Here is a 25790-nt window from a genome sequence, read left to right on the forward strand (position 1 = left end):
AGGATGCAATGTCATCCCAGGAGGCTGGACTGCAGAAAGAAGGACGGCCTTCTGGGTAAGTATGAGTTTTTTTTTCCAGAGTTTACATTTTTGCAGTGTAAATGCTGCGATTATGCCACAAACGTCACAACACTTGGCTTTCTGTTTAAGGTTTTGCATCCCCATTCAATTCAAAGGAGAAAATCAAAATCTCATCCTCTTTGCTGCTACTGTAAATGCTGCAGAATTTCCGCACAGAGTTGCGCTGCGGAAATACAGATCACATCTAAGTTATAAACAAAGATGTGATCGATAACAGCTTGATTCGACCGCCGTCACTGAACATGTCAGTCCCACTGACCTGACGGATTCAGGTCTCAGAACTAGATACAGCTGCTCTGTACAGGATATAAAGCAGCTTTATCTCAAATAGTAACAATAATTTTTAATAAAATGTAATTGCAGAGTTGCACCAAACACACTGATAGGCATTTTTATTTTTAAAAAAGTTTTCAAAGGTTTACCTAGCCTTTAAACGGAATCCCCTGATATGTCGGACGCATTTCCTGGACCGGGCTCCTAGCATCATAGTTATGTACGATGCCAGGAGTCTCTGCCTCGCTGCAGGAAAGGACACCTGGCATCGTACATAACTATGATGCTAGGAGCCCATCTCCCTGCACTGTGTTCGGTCCGGGAAATGTGGCCGACATGCGGTCCGTAGGACCGAACACGGTTGTGTGAATTAGGCCTTAGGGTCAGTTGACACACAGCCTAAATACTCAAGTTTTTCCGCAACGGAATTAGTTGCAAAAAATCTGCTGCAAATACAGTAGCCGCAGAGTGGATGAGATAGAACAAATGCGGGAAGAGGTTAAAAGGCTTGATATTCACTTTTTTCACTACACTACAAGTTTTTGCACAATCATGCATTTGTCACCAATTATGTATATTTTAAAATTAAGATTAATGGTTTGATGAGCAGCAAGAAACCCTACAACTGCCGGTAAATCTAAAATATGTATGATCTAACATGAATATTAGCCCCTCTTAAATGGTAACTAACGTAAACAAACATTAAATCAATAGTGCAAGCAAATATAAAAAAAAAACTGTCTAATAGATCAATAGATCTTGTAAAGGCCTCTTTCTATACTTACCAGGCTCCTTTCCTCCTCCCAACTTTTTACTCACTCTGAATTTACTGCTTTTTCCATCTCCTCAAAATGAGATGGACTACACTGCTCATTATTGCTGTATAATCTCCATGTTTCTGCTGCTTTTTTGTATGTGATAGATAGACATAGGATAGCAGGATTCTCCTCTTTTCTATATGTGCTATATATGGCAGACATGATAGCAGTCTCTGCCCACTAGCTCAGAGTAAACTGACAATTAGAGAGAGCGCGTGCAGAGGGTAAAACTGCTAAAATTTGGCGTATGTGGTAAGTTATATAATGGCCAGAAATAGTATTATGCCTCATGCACACATGCTGATTCTAAAAATAAAAGAAAAAATGGGCGCTTAAAAGTTATGTACGCTTTAAGGGAAAATACATTAGGCTAAGCATTCACAAGTGTGTACAAGTGATCTGATCACATAGATTACAGAAAAAAGGCTGCTCACGAACAATAGTCATTCAGCAGAAACCCCAAATCAGACTGAATGGTTTGTCAAAGCCTATAGCACGCTTAATGACCAAGTTCATTGGTAACTAATTATGCGGAAATCAGGAAATTAAGTTTTGACACATTGCCAAACAGAGGTGCGCATGCTCATTTTTCCAGTTTTTCTTTCTTTTTTTAAAAAATATGGGCATTTATCTGTGAGGGACATGACCAGTAAGCTATTAGTCAGAAGCATTTGTATCTTTTTAAAGGGAATGTGTCGCTGGAAATTTTATTTTTTATTTTTCAGTTAAACAGTTAGTATATAAATGATTACACATTGTTTTAATTTTTTTAATTTTTTCACAAGTCAGGAAATATTATAAATTAGATTCTAATTTATAAAATTTCCATGTGCTGGTCACTAGAGGGAGCAATTCCCAAAATTGCAGCATTGGCATGTGGTAAAGCAACCTCATTGCTTTATGCTGCAAATTTGGAGTAGACACACTCGCTCTAGTGTCCTCACACAATCCCCCTCCTTTATCCTGGCATGTGCCGCTCCCACACAGACGGTGTACGCTATAGTGAATGGAACGTCTCCCGTTCGCATTCTCTATGGGGATGTATGTGCCGTATTCCATCTCTGTATGTGTCGTTAATCGACACATACAGAGATGAAAAAAAAAATGTTAGCCCCCATAGAGAAGTAAAAGAAAGTAAAAAGTAAAACACAAATACATAAAATGTATTTTAATGACATACTAAAAGCAAAATTATATATAAAAAAAATAAAAATTTGTGACACCTTCCCTTTAAAGACTAATCGTGTAATAATTTTGATTTCCTCTTGATGGATAAATTACAAGATATTTTGTGATTGATGTTAATTTTTGTACTTTCAGATACATGTACTTCACAAACATGCAAGAAAGATCCCCAAAGATAGAGCGTGCCTCCTTAGATGGGACAGAACGAGAAGTTCTCTTCACCACTGGTCTAATCAGGCCTGTTGCTTTGGTCGTAGACAACAAGTTGGGGAAAGTGTTTTGGGTGGATGCAGACTTGAAACGTATAGAGAGCTCAGACTTATCTGGTAAGAGTTAAAAGATTAATTATGAAACTTGAATTTGCATACAAAGATGCATAAAAGTTTTTTAAGTAAATGACTGCAAATAAGCTATAAGGGATAGTTCACACTGTTTTTGTCTGGCAGAAAAAAAATCTGTCTCAATTCCTTCAGGAGTTTTGGGGGAGATATTTTAATATACCAGTGTTTAAGCGTTTTTGAATAATACTCGCCTTCATATCACTTTTCACATACAGACATACACCACCACCTTTCCTATTTTTCCTGTCTTTCCATCCAAAAAAGTGTAAAACCCTCTTGATTTACAGCTCAGTCATGAGCAGATTCTAGCCATGTTTCAGCAACACCAACTATATCTATATGTTCCTCCAGTACCGAGGCCTCCAGCTCCCCCATTTTGCTTGCTAGAATTCTGGCATTTGTGAACATACACTTTAACTTGCCTTTCAGTTTTTCACTTTCACTATCAGAAATGTGATTATTTTACATTATTTGGGCATTTTTATTTTCATTTTCATTGCTGTTTTGTAACAAAAGGAATTCCCTATCCTTTTGTCTAATCCTCTCCCCACAGTCTGTTTCTCCCCCCACCAATATAGTCTGACCCCTTTCTAACCTGACTACCCCTTTATTTTGTACATTGACCTCCCTACTCAGCCCTAGTTTAAATACTCCGCAACCCCAGCTAGAATTCTCTCCCCCAGCACAGCGGACTCCCTTCCATTTAGGTGCAAATCATCTGCAGAATACAGTTTGTACCCCAATGAAAAGTCAGCCCAGTGCTCTAGGAACCCAAAGCCTTCTCTACACCAAGACTTAATCCATGCATTTAACTCCCTGAGTTCCTGCTGTCTTTCCTGTGATGCGCATGGCACAGGCAGTATTCCTGAGAATACAACCTTGGAGGTCCTTCCCTTCAGCTTGTAGTCTAGTTCTTTCAAATTATTCGTAAGGCTCCTCCACCTACCATTTATTCTGTCGTTGGTACCCACATGGACAACGACAGCTGGATCATCACCAGCCCCTCCCAGTAATTTATCCACCCCGTTTCACCACATGCCGAACCCTGGCACCAGGGAAACAGCAAACCATTCGGTTGAGGCGGTCTTGGCGACAAATTATTGACATGACTAGTCAAAGGCCGTTTTTTGGCAATTCAAAATAAAAGAAGTAACTGGCTAAAAGATATAGCCCCAGTAGGCAACCATAAATGTGGCAATTGTTCATTTTGCGGACAAATGAGCACAGGTAAAATAGTCCGAATGGGTGCAATAAAACATGTCAGTAATCTCATTACGTGCAAATCCAATTTCCTGGTTTATGCTACTTTTTGCCCCCTGTCAATTATTTTAAATAGGCAAAACAATACAACCACTGTTTAAACGTGTTCGAGAACATATTTATTCCATCGGTACAGGAAAGGGTTCTCCTAAAAATTGATTAACCATATACGTGAAGCACATGGGGGGTGGGGACCTCAAGAGTATGTCTTTTGCGGGTATACAGGGTGTGTTCACCCCATTGGATGGTGGTGATTGACACGTTAAATTATTACGCTGTGAAGCCAATTGGACAATAAAAGCAGAGGCTCTAGGACCTCTGAGTTTGAATGATAGGAACGATCTATCAGCTTTTTTTAAAATAAAACCTCTATTTATATACATTTCCTATTTGACACATAGTATATAGATCTACTGTTACCAATATGCATGATTTATTGTTTATACTTCTACCTCGATACATTGTTGTGAGAAGCGGAAGTAACTGATGAGGCATGGTGAGGGTATTTACGTGCGTGCACACTGACGCCCAGTATGCCTTGATAAAGCGCCTGGAGGACGTGAAACGGCCGTAGGCCAAACTGTCTTAAACTCCCGTGTTATACCTGCCTCTGCAGAATAAAATAAACTTTTTTGCAAATGGTGAGTGCCGTGCAGTCTATTTTTCTACATGTTGAACACTTAGGGTATGTGCACACGGTAGCAGGCTTTTACTTCTGAAAAGACAGACTGTTTTCAGGAGAAAACAGCTGCCTCGTTTCAGACGTAATTGCTCCTCCTCGCATTTTGCGAGGCTTCTCTGGCAGCCATAAATTTTGAGCTGTGCTTCATTGAGCTCAATGAAGAACGGCTCAAATTACGTCTGAAAGAAGTGCCCGGCACTTCTTTTGACGAGGCTGTATTTTTACGCGTCGTCGTTTGACAGCTGTCAAACGACGACGCGTAAATGACAGGTCGTCTGCACAGTACGTCGGCAAACAAATGAATGGGCAGATGTTTGCCGACGTATTGTAGCCCTATTTTCAGACGTAAAACGAGGCATAATACGCCTCGTTTACGTCTGAAAATAGGTCGTGTGAACCCAGCCTTATAATTGGAGTGACTGCAAAACTCCAAAACTGGAAAGATACAGATACACACCAGTGGGGACAAATGCAAGATCCACCATGTTCTATTCCCCAGTAAGCGGAAGGGACCATTTTTTTAGGATCAGTAATAGCTTTAGCTATAGCTGTGTTTTGAAAACATAGAAACTAATATTTTATATATATATATAATCTCCAGGTTTTTTTTCCAGCAAGCAAAATTACCAGCAGTACTGTATAACACATTTGTCACCATGTAGTTAGGGGCAGTAGAAAGGGATCTAAGAAAAGAAAAGCCGATCCAGTTTCTGTTATTCCAAGCAAAATTGCCAAGTTGAGTGATGATGCGAGAGTGTTGTTCTCAGAAAGGGCAGCCCTAGTGGATACTCATCTCCCTAACAGCCGGGAGAACAGCCCAGCTAGTAGTCGCCGAGATGGTAATGCAGGCAAGGCAAGATATTTAGTAGTTGTAGGGAATTCAATAATCAGGAAGACGGATAGAATAATTTGTCGCCAAGACAGCCTCAACCGAATGGTTTGCCGTCTCCCTGGTACCAGGGTTCGGCATGTGGTGTAACGGGTGGATAAATTACTGGGAGGGGCTGGTGATGATCCAGCTATCGCGGTCCATGTGGGAACCAACGACAGAATAAATGGTAAGTGGAGGAGCCTTAAGAATAATTTTAAAGAACTAGGCTACAAACTGAAGGGAAGGACCTCCAAGGTAATATTCTCAGGAATACGGCCTGTGCCATGCGCATCACAGGAAAGACAGCAGGAGCTCAGGGAGTTAAATGCATGGCTTAAGTCTTGGTGTAGCGCAGAAGGCTTTGAGTTTCTAGAGCACTGGGTTCACTTTTCATTGGGGTCACAACTGTATTCTGCAGATGGCCTGCATCTAAATGGAAGGGGGTCCGCTGTGCTGGGGGGTCAGAATTCTATCTTGGGTGGCGGAGTATTTAAACTAGGGCTGAGGAGGGAGGCCAATGTAAAAAATAAAGGGGTAGTTAGGTTAGAGAGGGGTCAGACTAAATTGGTGGGGGGACAAATAGACTGTGGGGAGAGGACTACACAACAGGATAAAGAGATCCTTTTGTTACAAAACAGCAATGAAAATAAAAATGCCCAAATAATGTCAAATAATCACATTTCTGATAGTGAAAAATTGAAAGGCAAGTTAAAGTGTATGTTCACAAATGCCAGAAGTCTAGCAAGCAAAATGGGGGAGCTGGAGGCCTTGGTACTGGAGGAACATATAGATATAGTTGGTGATGCTGAAACATGGCTGGACTCTTCTCATCACTGGGCTATAAATTTACAGGGTTTTACACTGTTTCGTAAAGACAGGACAAATAGAAAAGGCGGTGGTGTATGTCTGTATGTGAGAAGTGATATGATGGTGAGTGTGAAAGAGACATTAGAGGGTGAAGATTGTGAGGAGGTTGAAACCATGTGTGTGGAATTACAGAGGGAGGTAAACACTGAAAAAAATACTTTTGGTGTAATCTATAGACCCCCCCTCCCCCCAATATAACTGAGGAGATGGAAGGTCAGCTATATAAACAGATCGAGCGGGCTGCACAGGCGGGTACTTTAGTGATAATGGGGGATTTTAATTGCCAGGATATTAATTTGCATTTTCTCAACCTGTTGCAAAAAAAATTTATGGGCCAGTTTGTGTAAGACCCGACTAGAGGTGAAGCTCTGCTGGATCTGGTCATTTCTGATAATGCAGAGCTTGTTGGGAATGTCATTGTGCATGAAAACCTTGGTAACAGTGATCACAATATAGTTATTTTTTACCTATACTGTAAAAAAACGAACTCAGGCTGGAAGGGCAAAAACACTTAATTTTAAGAAGGCCAATTTCCCCAGGATGTGGGTTGCAATTCAGGATATAGACTGAGAAGAATTAACGTCAAATAATGGTACAAATGATAAATTAGACATTTTAAAATCTACTTTGGGCAATTATAGTGCAAAATTTATTCCTATAGGTAACAAGTATAAACTACTAAAATTAAACCCCACATGGCTTACACCTTCTGTAAAAAGGGCAATATATGTAAAAGAAAAAAGGGCATTTGAAAAATACAAACCTGAGGGTACGGCTGTAGACTTTGGTAATTATAAAGAGCTTAATAAAATCTGTAAAAAGGTAATAAAATCAGCAAAAGTACAAAAATATCTTGAAGTATGTAAATGCAAAAAAGCCAAGGTCTGAACATGTAGCCCTAAATAGTGGTAATGGGGAGTTGCTGACAGGGGTTCAAGAGAAGGCAGAGTTACTAAATGGGTTTATTAGCTCTGTATATACAACAGAAGAAAGAGCAGCTGGTGTAGCCGGTGCCTGTGTTGTTAATATATCAGTTGATATACTGAATTGGCTGAATGTAGATATGGTCCAAGCCAAGTTAAATAAAACAAATGTACACAAGACCCCGGGACCAGTTGGGTTAGACCCTATTCACACGACAGGGTTTCGCGGCTGTGTGACGGGCGTTCAAAAAAACGTCCGTCACACGGCCGCAGTAGGAACAATAGACCCCAAATGTGGCTATTCACACGACCGATTTTTTAACGGCCTGGAAAACCGGGCAGTCAAAAACTGGGACATGCCCTATTTTTGGTCGTTCTCCTGGCCGTCCGGCTTCCATAGAAGTCTATGGGGCCGGGTAATACACGGCCATCACTCGAATGTGTTCCGAGTGACGGCCGTGTCTTTCGTCACTCGCTCTCTCCTCCTCACAGTGCGAAGTGCATGTGAGGAGGAGGGTATTATTTTGCTCCCTGTAGGAGCGGAATCCCAAGTCCCCGGCCACAGCTTCGGCAACACGGTGGACGGGGATTGGGGATTCCGCTCCAGGAGAAGTCCCTGACTTCACTGTCCATATATGGACACAGTGACGTCAGGCACTTCTGAAGTGGAATCCCCGGTTCTGTGGCCGGTGTTTCCGCTCCAGGAGAAGTCCCTGACTTCACCGTCCATATATGGACATTGAAGTCAGGTACTTCTCCTGGAACAGTGGCGCTATCTACAGAAAGGTGGAGGGGTGACATCTATGGGGGGGTGCTGTGTAAAACTACCTACAGGGGGCTGTGTGGCATTACCTACAGGGGGCTGTGTGGCATTGCCTACAGGGGTCTGTGTGGCATGACCTACAGGGGGCTGTGTGGCATTGCCTACAGGGGTCTGTGTGGCATTACCTAAAGTGGGGCTGTGTGGCACTAGCTACAGGGGGGCTGTGTGGCATTACCTACCGGGGGGCTGTGTGACACTACTTACAGGGGGGCTGTGGGGTACTACCTGCAAGGGGGCTGTGTGGCACTTCCTACAGGGGGCTGTGGCAGTATCTACAGAAGGCAGTGTGTGGCATTATCTACAGAGTGAAGTGTGTGGCAAAAAAATTACAAATTAAATTTATCCGTTTTTAAAACGAACAGGGATGCAAAACGGCCGTTTTTATCGGCCGACACTCGGATCCTGACGTTTGAATAGAGCCTTACACCTTAGAGTTCTTAACCCCTTTTATTTATTGCCCAGAGTCTGCAGTTTTTAGAAATATCCCACATGTGGCCCTAGTCTGCTAATGGACTGAAACATCGGCCTCAGAAGCAAGGGAGTACCTAGTGGATCTTGGGGCCTCCTTTTTATTAGAAAATATTTTAGGCACCATGTCAGGTTTGAAGTGCTCTTGCGGTGCCAAAACAGTGGAGATCCCCCAAAAGTGACCCTATTTGGGAAACTAGACTCCTCAAGGAAATTATCTAGGGGTATAGTGAGCATTTTGACCCCACAGGTTTATTGCAGAAATTATTGGAAATAGACCGTGAAAATTAAAATCTACATTCTTTCAAAGAAAATGTAGGTTTAGCTAATTTTTTCTAATTTCCACAAGGACTAAAGGAGAAAAAGCACCACCACATCTGTAAAGCAATTTCTCCCGATTAAAACAATATCCCACATGTGGTCCTAAATGGCTGTTTGGACACACGGCAGGGCTTAGAAGGGAACAAGCGCCATTTTGGTTTTGGAGCTCAACTTTAGCAGGAATGGTTTCCGGAGGCCATGTCACATTTGCAAAGCCCCCAAAAGGGACAGAACAGTGGAAATCTCCCACAAGCGGCCCCATTTTGGAAACTACACCCCTTGAGGAATTTATCTACAGGTGTAGTGAGCATTTTGACCCCACAGGTGGTTCATAGCTTTTATCAGAATTGGGCAGTGAAAATAAAAACATTTTTCATTTTCTTAACAAATAAAGGAAAATATTAACCCCAACATTTGTAAAGCAACTTCTCTGGAGTACGGAAATACCCGATATGTGGTCATAAACTCCTGTTTGGGCACACAATAGGGCTCAGAAGGGAAGGAGTGCCATTTGGCTTTTGGAGTAAAGATTTTGCTGGATTGGTTTCTGGTTGCTATGTCGCATTTGCAAAGCCCCTGTGGGACTAAAACAGTGGAAACCCCACACAAGTGACCCCATTTTGGAAACTACACCCCTCAAGGTATTCACCTAGTGGTGTAGTGAGCATTTTGACCCCACAGATGTTTCATAGATTTTATTAGGATTGGGCAGTAAAAATAAAAAAAAAGCCTTTTTCTTCAAGAAGACGTAGCTTTAGCTCAAATTTTTTCATTTTCTCAATAAATAAAGGAAAAAAAGAACCACAACGTTTGTAAAGCAATTTTTCCTGAGTATGGCAATACCCGATATGTGGTTATAAACTGCTGTTTAGGCACACAGTAGGGCTCAGAAGGGAAGCAGTGCCATTTGGCTTTTGGAGTACAGATTTTGCTGGATTGATTTCTGGTCACTGTCGCATTTGCAAAGTCCCTGTGGGACCAAAACAGTGGAAACCACCCACAAGTGACCCCATTTTGGAAACTACACCACTCAAGGTATTCACCTAGTGGTGTAGTGAGCATTTGAACCCCACAGATGGTTTGCAGACATTAGTGTGCACTCGATGTTGCAGAGTGAAAAAAATTTTTTTTCCATACATATGCCAATATGTGGTGCCCAGCTTGTGCCACCATAACAAGTCAGCTCTCTAATTATTATGCTGTGTTTCCCGTTTTTAGAAACACCCTACATGTGGCCCTAATCTTTTGCCTGGACTATCGACAGGGCTCAGGAGTGAGAGAGTACCATGCGAAATTGAGGCCTAATTTGGCAATTTACACAATATTGGTTCACAATTGCAGAGGCTCTGATGTGAAATAATAAAAGAAACCGCTGAGAAGTGACCCCATTTTGGAAACTACACCACTCAAGGCATTTATTAAGGGGTGTACTGAGCATTTTCACCCACAGGTCTTTTCCATAAATGATTGCGCTGCGGATGGTGCAAAGTAAAAATTTAAATTTTTCTTTAGATGTGACATGTCAGTGGGAAATATGTCGTGCCCATCTTATGCCACTGGAGACACCACAAAAATTGTTAAAAGGGTTCTCCATTATATTGTACAAATTCTTCTGTGCTTATTTGTTCCTCATTGAATGGTTCTTACGCAATGTACACTTCTTGATGCCAACAATGTATATGCTCTTTATGTATAACATTTGCACTGTATGCAAAAATTTCATGTAAAGTGGTTCAGTTGAACTGCCACTCGTTCAAATGCCTTGAAGTTGTTATTTGTTTGTATTGAAAATTTAATAAACTTTGATAAAGAAAAAAAAACAGGGTTCTCCATGGTATGGCGATGCCATATATGTGGAAGTAAACTGCTGTTGGGCATGCTGTAGGGTTCAGAATTGGAGCGCCATTTAGCTTTTGGAGCGTGGATTTTTCTTGGAAGTAGTTTTGTTTGGAGTTATACTGGTATTTCAGTTTATAATGTGGGCCATATGTGAGCTGGGCAGAGTATATCAGGGGCATAGTCAGGTGGTATAATAATGGGGTAAACAATAAAATAATCCATAAATATTTGTTACACTGTGAAGCAATCCTTTATGCATAGGCCAGTGTCGCACTGATAAAATGTCCTTACTTATCCCCCTTTTTTTCCACACTCCGCACCTTTGCAGTTTGGGGAATTTTGCTGGGAAGTGTTGTCCTGGTATAATACGGGCACCCTCGCTTCCAGCAGATATGTTTGGGCCCTCCCCTTCCTGGTTCCCTAATTTTAGGGCCTTGATAAATCGCCACTTGAAACAGAAGAAATGTTCCCCTCGGGCCGACACAACTGCATATTTTTCTTTTCTGACTTATTGGAGCCTAAACTAATTTTATTTTTTCATAGACGTAGTGGTATGAGGACTGCTTTTTTTGCGGGACGAGCTGTAGTTATTATTGGTACCATTTTGGGGTACATGCTACTTTTTGATCACTTATTATCCTTTTTTTTGGGAGGCAAGGTGACCAAAAAACAGTAATTCTGGCATAGTTTTTAGTTTTGTTGTTTTTACAGCGTTCACAATGCATTATAAATTACATGTTAACTTTATTCCTGCGGGTCAGTATGATTCCGGCGATACCAAATTTATAGAACTTTTTTATGCGTTACAACTTTTGTAAAAATAATGTATTTTTTCTGTCGCCAAGTTGTAAGAGCTAACTTTAAAAATTTTTCGTCGAGTTGTATGACGAGTTGTTTTTTGCGAGACGAGCTATAGTTTTTATAGGTACCATTTTTGGATGCATGCGACTCTGATCACTTTTTATTAACATTTTTGGAAGACAAAGGGACAAAAAAAAGCAATTCTGGCATTAATATTTAGTTTGTTTTGTTTACGGCGTTCACTGTGCGAGACAAATAACATAATATTTTTATTGTTCAGGTCGTTACGGACGTGGCGATACCAAATATGTATGGTTTTATTATTTTTTTCAATAATAAATGACTTGCTAAGGGAAAAAGGGCGGTAGTGTTTTATGTTATTACTTGAATCTTTTATTTTATTTTGTACAACTTTTATTTTTACTTTTTATACACTTTTCTAGTCCCAGTAGGGGATCGCATGGCAGGCTGCCGATTTGCTACAAACCACTTTGATGCAGCAATCGCATTGCATCACTGCATCGGTTAATGGTAGGAATTGGAGCTAGCTCCGGTTCCTGCCGTTAGAGCAGGGTGTCCGCTGTAACATGCAGTGGACATCCACTGCCGATGACGCTGGCTCAGCTGAGCCGGCGCCATCTTGCTGATGGTACCGGAAGCCTTTTAGGCCCCGCCGGCGAGGGAAGCATAGGAGGCTTCCGTTGCTTGCAGACCGGGAGGTAAGTATTAGGCCTCTGATTGCCATTGCAGCCACTGGCAACCCAGCAATCACGTTGCTGTTGTGCCAGTGGCTAAAAACTCCTCACATGCTGCGAACTCTATTGAACGCAGCATCAGAGGGGTTAATCGGCTGGATCGGATGCTAGCTCCGGTCCTGGCCGATACCTCAGGGTGCCATCTGTAGCATACAGCTATCACCCGGCAGTGATGGTGCGGGCTCAGCTCCTGAGCCTGCACTATCACCGCAACGTAATGGTACTGCGCTTTGTGGGAAGCCCTGCCCGACAGCGCCTGATATATATACGTCGGATGTCAGGAAGGAGTTAAAGAGCTTAGTTCTGTTATTTCTTTCCCTCTCTTCATAATATTTAGAGATTCTCTAGTGACTGGTATAGTGCCAAGGGACTGGCTCAGGACAAATGTGGTGCCTTTTTTTTTCAAAAAGGGCCCTAGGTCTTCCCTGGGTAATTAAAGACCAGTAAGCTTAACATCCATTGTGGGGAAAAGTTTGAGGGGCTCTTGAGGGACTATATACAGGATTATGTGACAAAAAATAGTATTATAAGTGACAGCCAGCACGGTTTTACTAAGGACAGAAGTTGTCAAACCAACCTGATTTGTTTTAATGAAGAGGTGAGCAGAAGCCTAGACAGAGGGGCCGCTGTGGATATAGTGTTTTTGAACTCTGCAAAGGCATTTGACACTGTCCCTCATAGACGTCTAATGGGTAAATTAAGGACTATAGGTTTAGAAAATATAGTTTGTAATTGGATTGAGAAGGACCGTATCCAGAGAGTTGTGGTCAATGATTCCTACTCTGAATGGTCCCCGGTTATAAGTGGTGTACCCCAGGGTTCTGTGCTGGGACCACTATTATTCAACTTGTTTATTAATGATATAGAGGATGGGATTAATAGCACGATTTCTATTTTTGCAGATGACACCAAGCTATGTAGTATTGTTCAGTCTATGGAAGATGCTCGTGAATTGCAAGCGGATTTAAACAAACTAAGTGTTTGGGCATCCAGTTGGCAAATTAAGTTTAATGTAGATAAATGTAAAGTTATGCACCTGGGTACCAACAACCTGCATGCATCATATGTCCTAGGGGAGCTATACTGGGGGGGTCACTTGTTGAGAAGGATCTGGGTGTACTTGTAAATCATAAACTAAATAACAGCATGCAATGTCAATCAGCTGCTTTAAAGTCCAGCAAGATATTACCGTATATTAAAAGAGGCATGGATTCGCGGGACAGGGATATAATATTACAACTTTACAAAGCCTTAGTGAGGCCTCATCTAGAATATGCAGTTCAGTTCTGGGCTCCAGTTCATAGAAAGGATGCCCTGGAGTTGGAAAAAATACAATAAGTTATGAGGAAAGATTAAAAGAATGAAACCTATTTAGCCTTGAAAAGAGACGACTAAGGGGGGTTATGATTAACTTATATAAATATATGGATGGCACATACAGAAAATATGGTGAAATCCTTTTCTATGTAAAACCCCCTCAAAAAACATGGGGGCACTCCCTCCGTCTGGAGAAAAAAAGGTTCAACCTGCAGAGGCGACAAGCCTTCTTTACTGTGAGAACTGTGAATCTATGGAATAGCCTACCGCAGGAGCTGGTCACAGCAGGGACAGTAGATGGTTTTTAAAAAAAAAAGCTTAGATAATTTCCTAGAACAAAAAAATATTAGCTCCTATGTGTAGAAATTTATTCCTTCCCTTTTCCCATCCCTTGGTTGAACATGATGGACATGTGTCTTTTTCCAACCATATTAACAATGTAACCATTCATGTGTATATGTGAAATATGTTACATAGTTACAGGGGTTCTTTAAGGTGGCCAAAATATACTTGAATCCATTGTGAATAATTAATTGGCAAAAAATTGTAGTATTAAATGTTGGCCCTGTAAAATGAATGGCTGACAGTCTGTGAGAGCCAATCTCTCTTAGCGGCTATTTGCTCTGTCTAATAAAGGGGGTCCTGAGTGTGGGACTTCTTTCTATGATGTCTGTATACGCCAGCAGGTTTTATGTTCTATTTCACACAGTTTAGTTTTATTTAGGCAATTTTAGGCCCTGTTCACACAGAGTTTATTGGGGCTGATTTTGACGCAGAAACCACGTCAGAATCCGCGCCAAGAAATGTCTGAAATCGATATTGATTTCAAAGGGAGTCAGAGGCGTCTTTTTCATATGCAGATTTTAGACAGGGAAAAAAGCGACATGCCCTTTCTTGCCGCGATTCCATCTCTGACCTCCCATTGTAATCAATGGGAGGCCGGAAAAACCTGCAGCGCTCGTTTCCAAGCATTTTTTGCTGCATTTTTTGCCCGCAGTACTTGCAATAAAATCACTGAACAGGCCATATTTACTCATGACAAAACACAATGCTACATAGAGGGAGATCACACAGGTGCAATATAATGATGAACACCCACTCACTCGTCTACCATTCATGAGGGGGTGGCTGCTTAGTATTATCATTGCAGACACATGTAGCTTTTATAAGAATGTCAGTCACATGGGTGCATGTAGTGCACCACGCTGGTTTACAGCCTATTAGTCACGGCCATAATATTAGACAAGGCGGGCTGCCCAGCACCTTCCAATATACTGACATACCATTCTCCTCCAGCACTAGACCTGGCTGCATTCTGAAAAGATATCCATGATACACGATAACGTTTTGGCCAAAATACGTAAGCTCGCAACCCGCACTGACTTGCTCCTGTCACGCGGAGCTATGGATGGGGACGAGCGGTTGTTACTCTGATCGCTCGTCCCCATACATTAGTATCATGTCGGTAGCGCGTCTTCCTGTTTGTGCTGCAGACAACGATAATCTTTTACTTTTTTAAAACGATACGACCAGCAGATAATCGAGCGTTTGCTCGTTCATCTGTGGATTGCTGCCCTTTTTACACAAAGCAATTATAGGGCGTTATATAAACGCTCGTTTGCCCCATAATCGTCATGTGTAAACCCCCCTTTAGTATCCCCTAAGTAATCTCTTATTTGCTGTAGTTAGTATTATTCTACAATCTTAACACTTTGTCTACTCACGTTACCAGTTCATGCCTACAGACAGGAAGGTATATGGAGGAGTAGGGAGAGTATAATTAAGTGTTATTTAATCCGTTTTTTACAGATTTTCTGTTATTCTTGGACCCGATTCCCTCTAAGGCCTGAGAAGAGTTCAAGCATTCTCCTATCCTGTTAAAGAAAATGTATGATGCCGGCATAAAACATACGTTTAATAAAGCTAATAACAATAATTGTAGATATTTACTATTCTAAACACATTCACCTCCTGACTCTTTTCTGGAGATGAAACCTGGACTTCATCACATGGCCTAGGCCTCTAGGTGATCTTCTCCGCAAAGTAATGGCATTCACAAGATAAGACAACAATACCACTAGCTCAATGTTCAGTGTCAGGGCATGGCATTAGGATAATTGGGTGAGTTTGGGGATGTAATTTTTAACTGTTCAAGTATACTTTTAAGTTCTACTATTGCAACTATTTTTCATGTAGCCCACTGGAATGTGCAGCTCGAACCATTAAGGCCCTGTTCACACTGTGTTTTTTGGCGCTGCTTTTGAAACCGCGCCATAAAAAACTCATCCCATTGATTTTCAATGAAGCGTCATGCCCTTTCTTCAGGTGGTTCTGTGTCTGACCTCCAAACAATGGGATGCAGAGAAAGCGGTTTTCGCTGAGTTTTTTTTCCCGCGGCGCACAATGGCCGCAGCCAAAGACGCCACAAAAAATGCGGCAAACAGAGTGCAGGCAGGTCAAAATCTACCTCAAACTTCCTGAAGGAATTTTGAGGCAGATTTTTCCGCCTGCAAAAAAACTCTGTGAATAGGGCCTAAAGTGTTTTTCCTTGTTTCTTATAATTTCACATATTGTAATTATTAATAATAATATTATTATTATTATAGGAGCTAATAGAATTACTTTGGAAGATTCAAACATCCTTCAACCAATGGGACTCTCTGTCCTGGGCGACCATCTGTACTGGATTGACCGTCAACAGCAGATGATTGAAAGAGTAGATAAAGCAAATGGCTTCCGAAGGACAAGGATTCAAGGCCGCATTGCCCACCTTACTGGAATTCATGCAGTGGAGCCTCTGGACATCAAGGAGTTCTGTAAGTTTCTTTTGTACCATTTTCACTGTAGTTTTTTTGCTAAAAGAAGGGAGAAGAAGACTGTAGCATTCTTTGAGGTTTACTGCAGAAAGTCCAGAAAAAATGTCTTCTCCCCATTTCAATTTCTCACGTGTCCAATTCTGAGAGCCCCCAAAAACAAACAAACAAACAAAGATAGATACATACATACATACATACATAAATATCACTCAGTTATATTAGCAGCTATTTAATGGGTATTACTTTTGTGATCTGTGCACTTTAGGCTAAGCTCTTAACCCCTTCAGGACCAAGCTCATTTTGGCCTTCAGGACCAGACCCATTTTTTAAAATCTGACATATTTCACTTTATGTGGTAATAACTCCGGAATGCTTTTACCTATCAAAGCGATTCTGAGATTGTTTTCTCGTAAGACATTGGACTTTATGATAGTGGAAAAATTTGGTCGATAAATTCAATATTTATCAGTGAAAAACACCAAAAATTAGCATTTTTGTAAATGTATCTGCTTGTAAGACAGGCAGTTATACCACACAAAATTGTTGCTAATTAACATCCCCCATATGTCTACTTTATATTTGCATCGTTTTTTGAATGTCCTTTTATTTTTCTATGACATCACAAGGCTTAGAACTTTAGCAGCAATTTCTCACATTTTCAAGAAAATTTCAAAAGGCTATTTTTACAGGGGCCAGTTCAGTTGTGAAGCGGCTTTTAGGGCCTTATATATTAGAAACCGCCAAAAAGTCACCCCATTTTAAAATCTTCACCCCTCAAAGTATTCAAAACAGCATTTAGAAAGTTTCTTAACCCTTTAAATGTTTCACAGAAATTAAATCAACGAGGAGGTGAAATTTTTTTTTTTTGCAGAAATTCATTTTTAACTCCTTAACGCCGAAGGACGGATATATCCGTCCTCAGCAGCTGCTAGTTCGCGCAGGAGGACGGATATATCCGTCCTGTGATCGCGCGGGTACTGACAGCGTACCCATGCGATCAGCGGCAGGAGCACGGCTGTTATACTCAGCCTGGCTCCTGCTGCAACTGCCGGAATCGAAGCGCGCTCCGATTCCGGCAGTTTAACCCATTAAATGCCGCTGTCAATAGTGACAGCGGCATCTAATGTGTTTGACAGAGGGAGGGAGCTCCCTCTGTCACCCGATCGGCGCCCCCGCAAACAAATCGGGGGTCGCCGTCGGGTTTCCATGACAGCCGGGGGTCTAACAAAGACCCCCAGGTCTGTCTTCAGCATCTGCCTGTTAGGCGATGCCAGAGGCATGACCTAATAGGTTGCCTGTCAGTTTTACACTGACAGGCAATAATGCTTCGGTATACTAAGTATACCAAAGCATTATATATGCGATCAACAGATCGCATAGTGAAGTCCCCTGATGGGACTTTAAAAAAAAATGACAATCAGTTAAATAAAGTTTGTGAAAAAAAAAAAAAAAAAAATTACAGTCAAAGTCAAATAAAACTACTTTTTTGGCCCAAAAAGTGGTTTTATTTAGTAAAACTGTCAAAACAAATCACACATACACATATATGGTATCCCCGCGATCGTAACAACTTGACCAATAAAATGAACACATTAATTAAACCGCCGGATGAACGGCGTCCAAAGAAAACGCAAAAAACAACGGCAAAATTCTCTCTTTTCTCCCATTCCCCCCCAAAAAAATAAAATAAAAGTTAATCTATAAGTCCTATGTACCCCAAAATAGTACTAATGAAAACTACACATTGTCCCGCAAAAATCAAGCCCACATACGGCCACATTGACGGAAAAATAAAAACGTTACGGCTCTTGGAACGCGGCGATGCAAAAACAAGTAATTTTTTTCTAAAAGGGTTTTTATTGTGCAAACGTAGAAAAACATATAAAACCTTTACATATTTGGTATCCCCATAATCGTGCCGACCCATAGAATAAAGTTAACATGTTATTTACGCTGCATAGTAAACGGCGTAAATTTATAACGTGAAAATTAATGCTGGAATAGCTGCTTATTTTCAATTCTCTCCTAAAATAAAGTTAATAAAAGTTAATCAATACATTATAAGCATCTAAAAATGGTACAATTACAAAATACAACTCGTCCCGCAAAAAACAAGCCCTTATACGGCTATGTCGACGGAATAAAAAAAAAGTTACGACTCTTGGAATGCGACCGTGAAAAAACAAGAAATAATCCTTGGTCATTAACGTGCAAAATGGCCCGGTCATTAAGGGGTTAATCTATTTTTTTTGTAACACAGAAGTTTTTACCAGAGAAACGCAACTCAATATCTATTGCCCAGATTCTGCAGTTTTTAGAAATACCCCACATGTGGCCCTAGTGCACTTATTGACTGAAGCACAGGCCTCAGAAGCAAAGGAGCACCCAGTGGATTTTGGGCCTCCTTTTTATTAGAAAATATTTTAGGCTCCATGTCAGGTTTGAAGGGCTCTTTCGGTGCTAAAACAGTGGAAATCCACCAAAAGTGACCCCATTTGGGAAACTACACCCCTTGAGGAAATTATCTAGGGGTCTAGTGAGCATTTTGACCCCGCAGGTTTTTTGCAGAAATTATTGGAAGTAGGCCGTGAAAATTAAAATCTACATTCTTTCTAAGAAAATGTAGGTTTAGCTAATTTTTTCCTAATTTCCACAAGGACTAAAGGAGAAAAAGCACCGCAACATTTGTAAAGCAATTTCTCCCGAGTAAAACAATACCCCACATGTGGTAATAAATGGCTGTTTGGACCCACGGCAGTGCTTAGAAGGGAAAGAGCGCCATTTGGCTTTTGGAGCTCAAATTTAGCAGGAATGGTTTGCGGAGGCCATGTCGCATTTGCAAAGCCCCTGAGGGACCAAAACAGTGAAAACGCCCAAAAAGTGACTCCATTGAGAAAACTACACCCCTTGAGGAATCCATCTAGGGGTGTAGTGAGCATTTTGACCCCACAGGTTTTTTGCAGAAATTATTGAAAATGGGCCATGAAAATGAAAATCTACATTCTTTCAAAGAAAATGTAGGTTTAGCTAATTTTTTCTAATTTCCACAAGGACTAAAGGAGAAAAAGCACCACCACATCTGTAAAGCAATTTCTCCCGATTAAAACAATATCCCACATGTGGTCCTAAATGGCTGTTTGGACACACGGCAGGGCTTAGAAGGGAACAAGCGCCATTTGGCTTTTGGAGCTCAAATTTAGCAGGAATGGTTTGCGGAGGCCATGTCGCATTTGCAAAGCCCCTGAGGGACCAAAACAGTGAAAACGCCCAAAAAGTGACTCCATTGAGAAAACTACACCCCTTGAGGAATCCATCTAGGGGTGTAGTGAGCATTTTGACCCCACAGGTTTTTTGCAGAAATTATTGAAAATGGGCCATGAAAATGAAAATCTACATTCTTTCAAAGAAAATGTAGGTTTAGCTAATTTTTTCTAATTTCCACAAGGACTAAAGGAGAAAAAGCACCACCACATCTGTAAAGCAATTTCTCCCGATTAAAACAATATCCCACATGTGGTCCTAAATGGCTGTTTGGACACACGGCAGGGCTTAGAAGGGAACAAGCGCCATTTGGCTTTTGGAGCTCAAATTTAGCAGGAATGGTTTGCGGAGGCCATGTCGCATTTGCAAAGCCCCTGAGGGACCAAAACAGTGAAAACGCCCAAAAAGTGACTCCATTGAGAAAACTACACCCCTTGAGGAATCCATCTAGGGGTGTAGTGAGCATTTTGACCCCACAGGTTTTTTGCAGAAATTATTGAAAATGGGCCATGAAAATGAAAATCTACATTCTTTCAAAGAAAATGTAGGTTTAGCTAATTTTTTCTAATTTCCACAAGGACTAAAGGAGAAAAAGCACCACCACATCTGTAAAGCAATTTCTCCCGATTAAAACAATATCCCACATGTGGTCCTAAATGGCTGTTTGGACACACGGCAGGGCTTAGAAGGGAACAAGCGCCATTTGGCTTTTGGAGCTCAAATTTAGCAGGAATGGTTTGCGGAGGCCATGTCGCATTTGCAAAGCCCCTAAGGGACCAAAACAGTGAAAACGCCAAAAAAATGACTCCTTTGAGAAAACTACACCCCTTGAGGAATCCATCTAGGGGTGTAGTGAGCATTTTGACCCCACAGGTGTTTCATAGATTTTATTAGAATTGGGCAGTGAAAATAAAAAAAATCCTTTTTTTTCAATAAGACGTAGCTTTAGCTCAAAATTTTTAATTTTCTCAACAAATAAAGGAAAAAAAGAACCCCAACATTTGTAAAGCAACTTCTCTGGAGTACGGCAATACCCCACACGTGGTCATAAAATGCTGTTTGGGCACACGGCAGGGCTCAGAAGGGAAGGAGCGCCATTTGCTTTTGGTGTACAGATTTTGCTGCATTTGGTTTCTGGTCGCTATGTTGCATTTGCAAAGTCCCTGTGGAACCAAAACAGTCCCCCCCAGAAGTGACCCCATTTTGGAAACAACACCCTCAAGGTATTCACCTAGGGGTGTAGTGAGCATGTTAACCCCACATGTGTTTTGCAGAAATTCGTGTGCACACGATGTGGGAGAGTGAAAATGGGAATTTTTCCTTAGATACGCCAATATGTGGTGCCCGGCTTGTGCCACCATAACAAGACAGCTCTCAATTTTTATGCGGCGTTTCCCGGTTTTAGAAACACCCTACGTGTGGCCCTAATCTTTTGCCTGGACATTCAACAGAGCTCAGGAGTGAAAGAGTACCATGTAAAATTGAGGCCTAATTTGGCGACATATAAAGTATTGGTTCACAATTGCAGAGGCTAAGATGTGAAATAAAAGAAACCCCTGAGAAGTGACCCCATTTTGGAAACTGCACCCCTCAAGGCATTTATTAAGAGGTGTAGTGAGCATTTTCACCCCACGTGTCTTTTCCATAAATGATTGCGCTGCCAAAGGTACAAATTAAAATTTTGCCCTAGATATGCCAATTCATTGTCAAATATGTCGTGCCCAGCTTGTGCCACTGGGGACACACACCTCAAAAATTGTTAAAAGGGTTCTCCCGGGTATGGCGATGCCATATATGTGGACATAAACAGCTGTTTGGGCATGCTGTAGGGCTCAGATCGGTGGGAGCGCCATTTGGCTTTTGGAGCGTGGAATTTGCTTGGTAATAGTTTTGTTTGGAGTATCACTGTTTCCGTTTATAATGTGGGGCATATCTGAGCTGAGCAGAGTACATCAGGGGCATAGTCAGGTGGTATAATAATAAGGTAAAAAATATAATAAAATGATCCATAGATGTGTGTTACGCTGTGATCGATCCTTTCTGCACAGGCCGGTGTCGCACTTATAACTGGCGTCCTTCCTTATCCCCCTTTTGATCCACACTCTACACCTTTGCAGTTTGGGGAATTTTGCCGGGAAAGTGTTGTCCTGCTATAATACGGGCACCGTCGCTTCCAGCAGATATGTTTGGGCCCTCCCCTTCCTGGTTCCCTAATTTTAGTGCCTTGATACATCGCCTTTTGAAACAGAAGAAATGTTCCCCTCGGGCCGGCACAACCGGATATTTTTCTTTCCTGAATTATTGGAGCCTTAACTTATTTTATTTTTTCATAGACGTAGTGGTATGAGGGCTCTTTTTTTACGGGACATGCTGTAGCTTTTATTGGTACCATATTGGGGTACATGCGACTTTTTTGATCACTTGTTATCCTTTTTTTGGGAGGCCAGGTGACAAAAAAACAGCAATTCTGCCATAGCTTGTTTTTTTTATATACAGCGTTCACCGTACGTTATAAACTACATGTTACCTTTATTCTGCGGGTCAGTACGATTCCGGCGATACCAAATTTATAGAACTTTTTTATAACTTTTTGCACAATAAAATTACTTTTGGAAAGAGAATGTATTTCTTCTGTCGCGATGTTGTGAGAGCCATAACTTTTACATTTTTTCGTCGATGGAGCGGTGTGAGGGTTTGTTTTTTGCGAGACGAGGTATAGATTTTATAGGTACCGTTTTTGGATACATGCGACTTTTTTATCACTTTTTATTTCAATTTTTGGAAGACGGTGACCAAAAAAACAGTAATTATGGCAGTGTTTTTGAGGTTTTTTTTTTACGGCGTTCACTGTGCGGAATAAATAACATAATATTTTTATAGTTTAGGTCGTTACGGTCGCAGCGATACCAAATATGTATGGCTTTATTATTTTTTTCAATAATAAATGACTTGATAAGTGAAAAAGGGCGATTGTGTTTTATTTTATTACTTGAAACTTTTATTGTATGTTTTACAACTTTTATTTTTCCTTTTTTTACACTTTTTTTTAGTCCCACTAGGGGACTTGAATGTCCAACTGTTTGTTTGATGTTCTAATACATTGCACTACCTATGTAGTGCAATGTATTGGAACTGTCAGTTGTTCACTGACAGCAAGCCGATCAGGCTCCGCCTCTGGGCGGGGCCTAATCAGCTTGCATAATGGCAGACAGGAGTCCATTGTTAGGGCTCCTGTTGCCATAGTAGCAGTCGCCAGCCTTACCATCGCGTAGCAAGGCTGCCGATTTGCTACAAACCTCTAGGATGCAGCGATTACAATGGATCGCTGCATCGAAGGGGTTAATGCCAGGAATCGGAGCTAGCTCCGTTTCCTGGCGATAGATCGGGGTGTCCGCTGTAACATACAGCGGACACCCACTGCTGATGACGCCGGCTCAGCTTCTGAGCCGGAAGCTGAGCCGGCGCCATCTTGCCGATGGTACCGGAAGCCTCCTGGGCCCCGCCGACGACGGGGCATAGGAGGATTCCGTTACAGGCTGATCCGGAGGTAAGTATTAGCCCTCCGATCGCCTTTGCAGCCACCGGCAACCCAGCGATCACGTTGCTGGGGTGCCGGTGGCTATAAACTCCTCACATGCTGCGATCTCTATTGAACGCAGCATGTGAGGGGTTAATCGGCCGGATCAGATGCTAGTTCCGGTCCTGGCCGATACCTCAGGGTGACAGCTGTAACATACAGCTGTCACCCGGCGGTGATGTCGCTGGCTCAGCTCCTGAGCCAGCTTCATCTCCATGACGTACAGTTACGTGAAAAGGCGGTAAGCCATCGGCTTTAATCACGTAAATGTACGTGATTGGGCGGGAAGGGGTGAAAGGCCATGCAAACCTTTGAACAAATTTTTTTATTTAATAAAACAATGTATTCTGTAATTTTTTTACTTTTTGAGATATAGCTTCGATGTACCCTGTATACATAGAAGCTGTATCTTGCCTTCAATTTTGAATTTGTCAGTTCAGGAGGACTGATGGCTCGGCTGGAAGCTGGTACTGTGTGTGTGTCTGACTTGAAAACTACATAATACATGGTTTTAATTAAAAAATATATATTGAGTTCACAGGTGTACATAGTTTTTAAAGCGGATCTGTCAGGTATCCTATTCTTCCCTATCTGTGGACAGCATATTAGGAGGAGATGCTTAACTTCGAAATATCGTTTTCTGTGATTTGATTCAGTATTTTCATGTAAAAAGCTGTATAAATTTCAGGACTCATAGAGAAAGCCTGTGAGTCCTTCTTCTCCCCGCCCACACAAAATTATTCAAATCTCCCATTGTATACAAACTCGTACATGAAAATCTTTCCATCATTAGGTGGACAGGGAGAATAACTTAAAAAAATTTATCTTTTTAAACCGTGTTTTGTTTTTGTTTTTTAATTATTCAATCAAATAACTGATAATTGTAGCTCAACTCCCTCCCCCCTTCCTGTGTGTGGCCCTCAGATAGGGGAGCATATGAGACCTGACAGATCTGCTTAAAGTGTTTTATTGAATATACTTCAAATGCTCGGGATGTCTTCATCTTTTATGTAATGTCCCCCGATATCTAAAGCAAATAAACTCTCACTTTAGGAGTTATGTCATTCATGTTTTATACTCAGTAAACCTAAACGCCCGATGCATTATCAGTCCCGGGAAGAGCGCTTGGTAATTATTTACACTGAAACTTTTACTGGTGCTGAAGCTTCTTTATTTGAGGTTTTAATCAAAGCATATTATATTAAAAAATAATTCTAAACTAACCGCCCCCACACTGTAAAATGTTAAAATCCCAGTGGCTAGTGAGTGCAGGCTGCCTTCATATACATCAAGATATTAAAATGTATTGGTTGGGAGAGCAGGGGATTCAAATTGGCATGTTACGTAAAGAGAGGTCAGCGTTATTAAATAGATTTCGAAAAGTTACTTTTTTTATAGCATTGAATCCATGTTTTAATAAATGTAAGATCTACGCAGATGTGTGTGCCAAGGCTTGTATGTTAACCGCATGCAAATTAAATTTTTCAGCCGCACACCCATGTTCAAGAGATAATGGAGGCTGTTCTCATATCTGCATTGCCAAGGGAGATGGTACCCCTCGATGCTCCTGTCCAGTCCACCTTGTCCTCTTACAAAACCTATTGACATGTGGAGGTATGGATTATTTATTTAGATAAAACCTTTTGATTTTATGGAAAATATTAATATATTTATATAAACGTGTGTATATATATATTGGTCCTTGTTTCTGCACAGAGCCACCAACTTGTTCTCCAGAACAGTTTACTTGTGCCACTGGCGAGATCGACTGCATTCCCCTGTCCTGGCGGTGTGACGGCTTCTCGGAGTGTGAGGACAAGAGTGACGAGCAGAACTGCCCACTGTGTTCTGACAATCAGTTCCAATGTGAGAAAGGACAGTGTATTGACGCCCGTAAAAAGTGCAATGGAGAGTACGATTGTCAGGACAAGTCTGATGAACTGGACTGTGAAGGTAAGGGAATACATTTTCCTATATACTATATCCTTTATACTATAAACCCTTCACATATAAACAAGGGAGACAATAAAGTGATTCCTCCATTGTTTTTTTTTTTTTTTTCCATTTGGTAAAAACGGCATATTCAATTTATTTTGCAGGTCAATATGATTATGGCAATATCAAATGTATTTATCTTATTTATGTTTTATTACATTTACAATGAAAAAACTTCCATGACAGCCATCAGACCGATGTAAGAAGGGGCCGTCCCCCTCTTTTTAACATCTTACATGCTGCAGACGCTGTTGATCGTGGCACCTAAGTTGTTAAATGGATGGGATCAGAGTTATCCCCAAACCAGGCCGTTGCTGTTAAGTGTCGACTGTAGCATATGGCTGACGCCCGCAGAGTATGGAGCTGGCTCAGCCTGTGAGCCCACTTCATACTTCTCCTCCCTAGCTGTTACATAACCCTACAAGAAATATCAGCAAGGGGTCTAGATGGGTATTCCCAGAATTGACAATTATCACCTCTCCACAGGGTAGGGGATAATTGTTCGGATCACTGGGG

General features: G+C 41.4%; 1 protein-coding gene across 3 annotated transcripts in view; it reads left to right on the forward strand.

Moving 5' to 3' along the window:
* The window catches only part of LOC142660638 (low-density lipoprotein receptor-related protein 5-like), a 298590-nt gene that overhangs the window by 252661 nt on the left and 20139 nt on the right, over positions 1–25790 (forward strand). For all 3 annotated transcript variants that reach the window (XM_075837322.1, XM_075837323.1, XM_075837324.1), the window contains 4 exons: positions 2493–2683; positions 16232–16441; positions 24768–24893; positions 24996–25232. In XM_075837322.1, the coding sequence (XP_075693437.1) occupies positions 2493–2683; positions 16232–16441; positions 24768–24893; positions 24996–25232 (764 nt within the window). The remainder of the gene's footprint in view (positions 1–2492; positions 2684–16231; positions 16442–24767; positions 24894–24995; positions 25233–25790) is intronic.

The sequence above is a fragment of the Rhinoderma darwinii genome, chromosome 9 (genome assembly GCF_050947455.1).
Source record: "Rhinoderma darwinii isolate aRhiDar2 chromosome 9, aRhiDar2.hap1, whole genome shotgun sequence".
Taxonomy (NCBI): domain Eukaryota; kingdom Metazoa; phylum Chordata; class Amphibia; order Anura; family Rhinodermatidae; genus Rhinoderma; species Rhinoderma darwinii.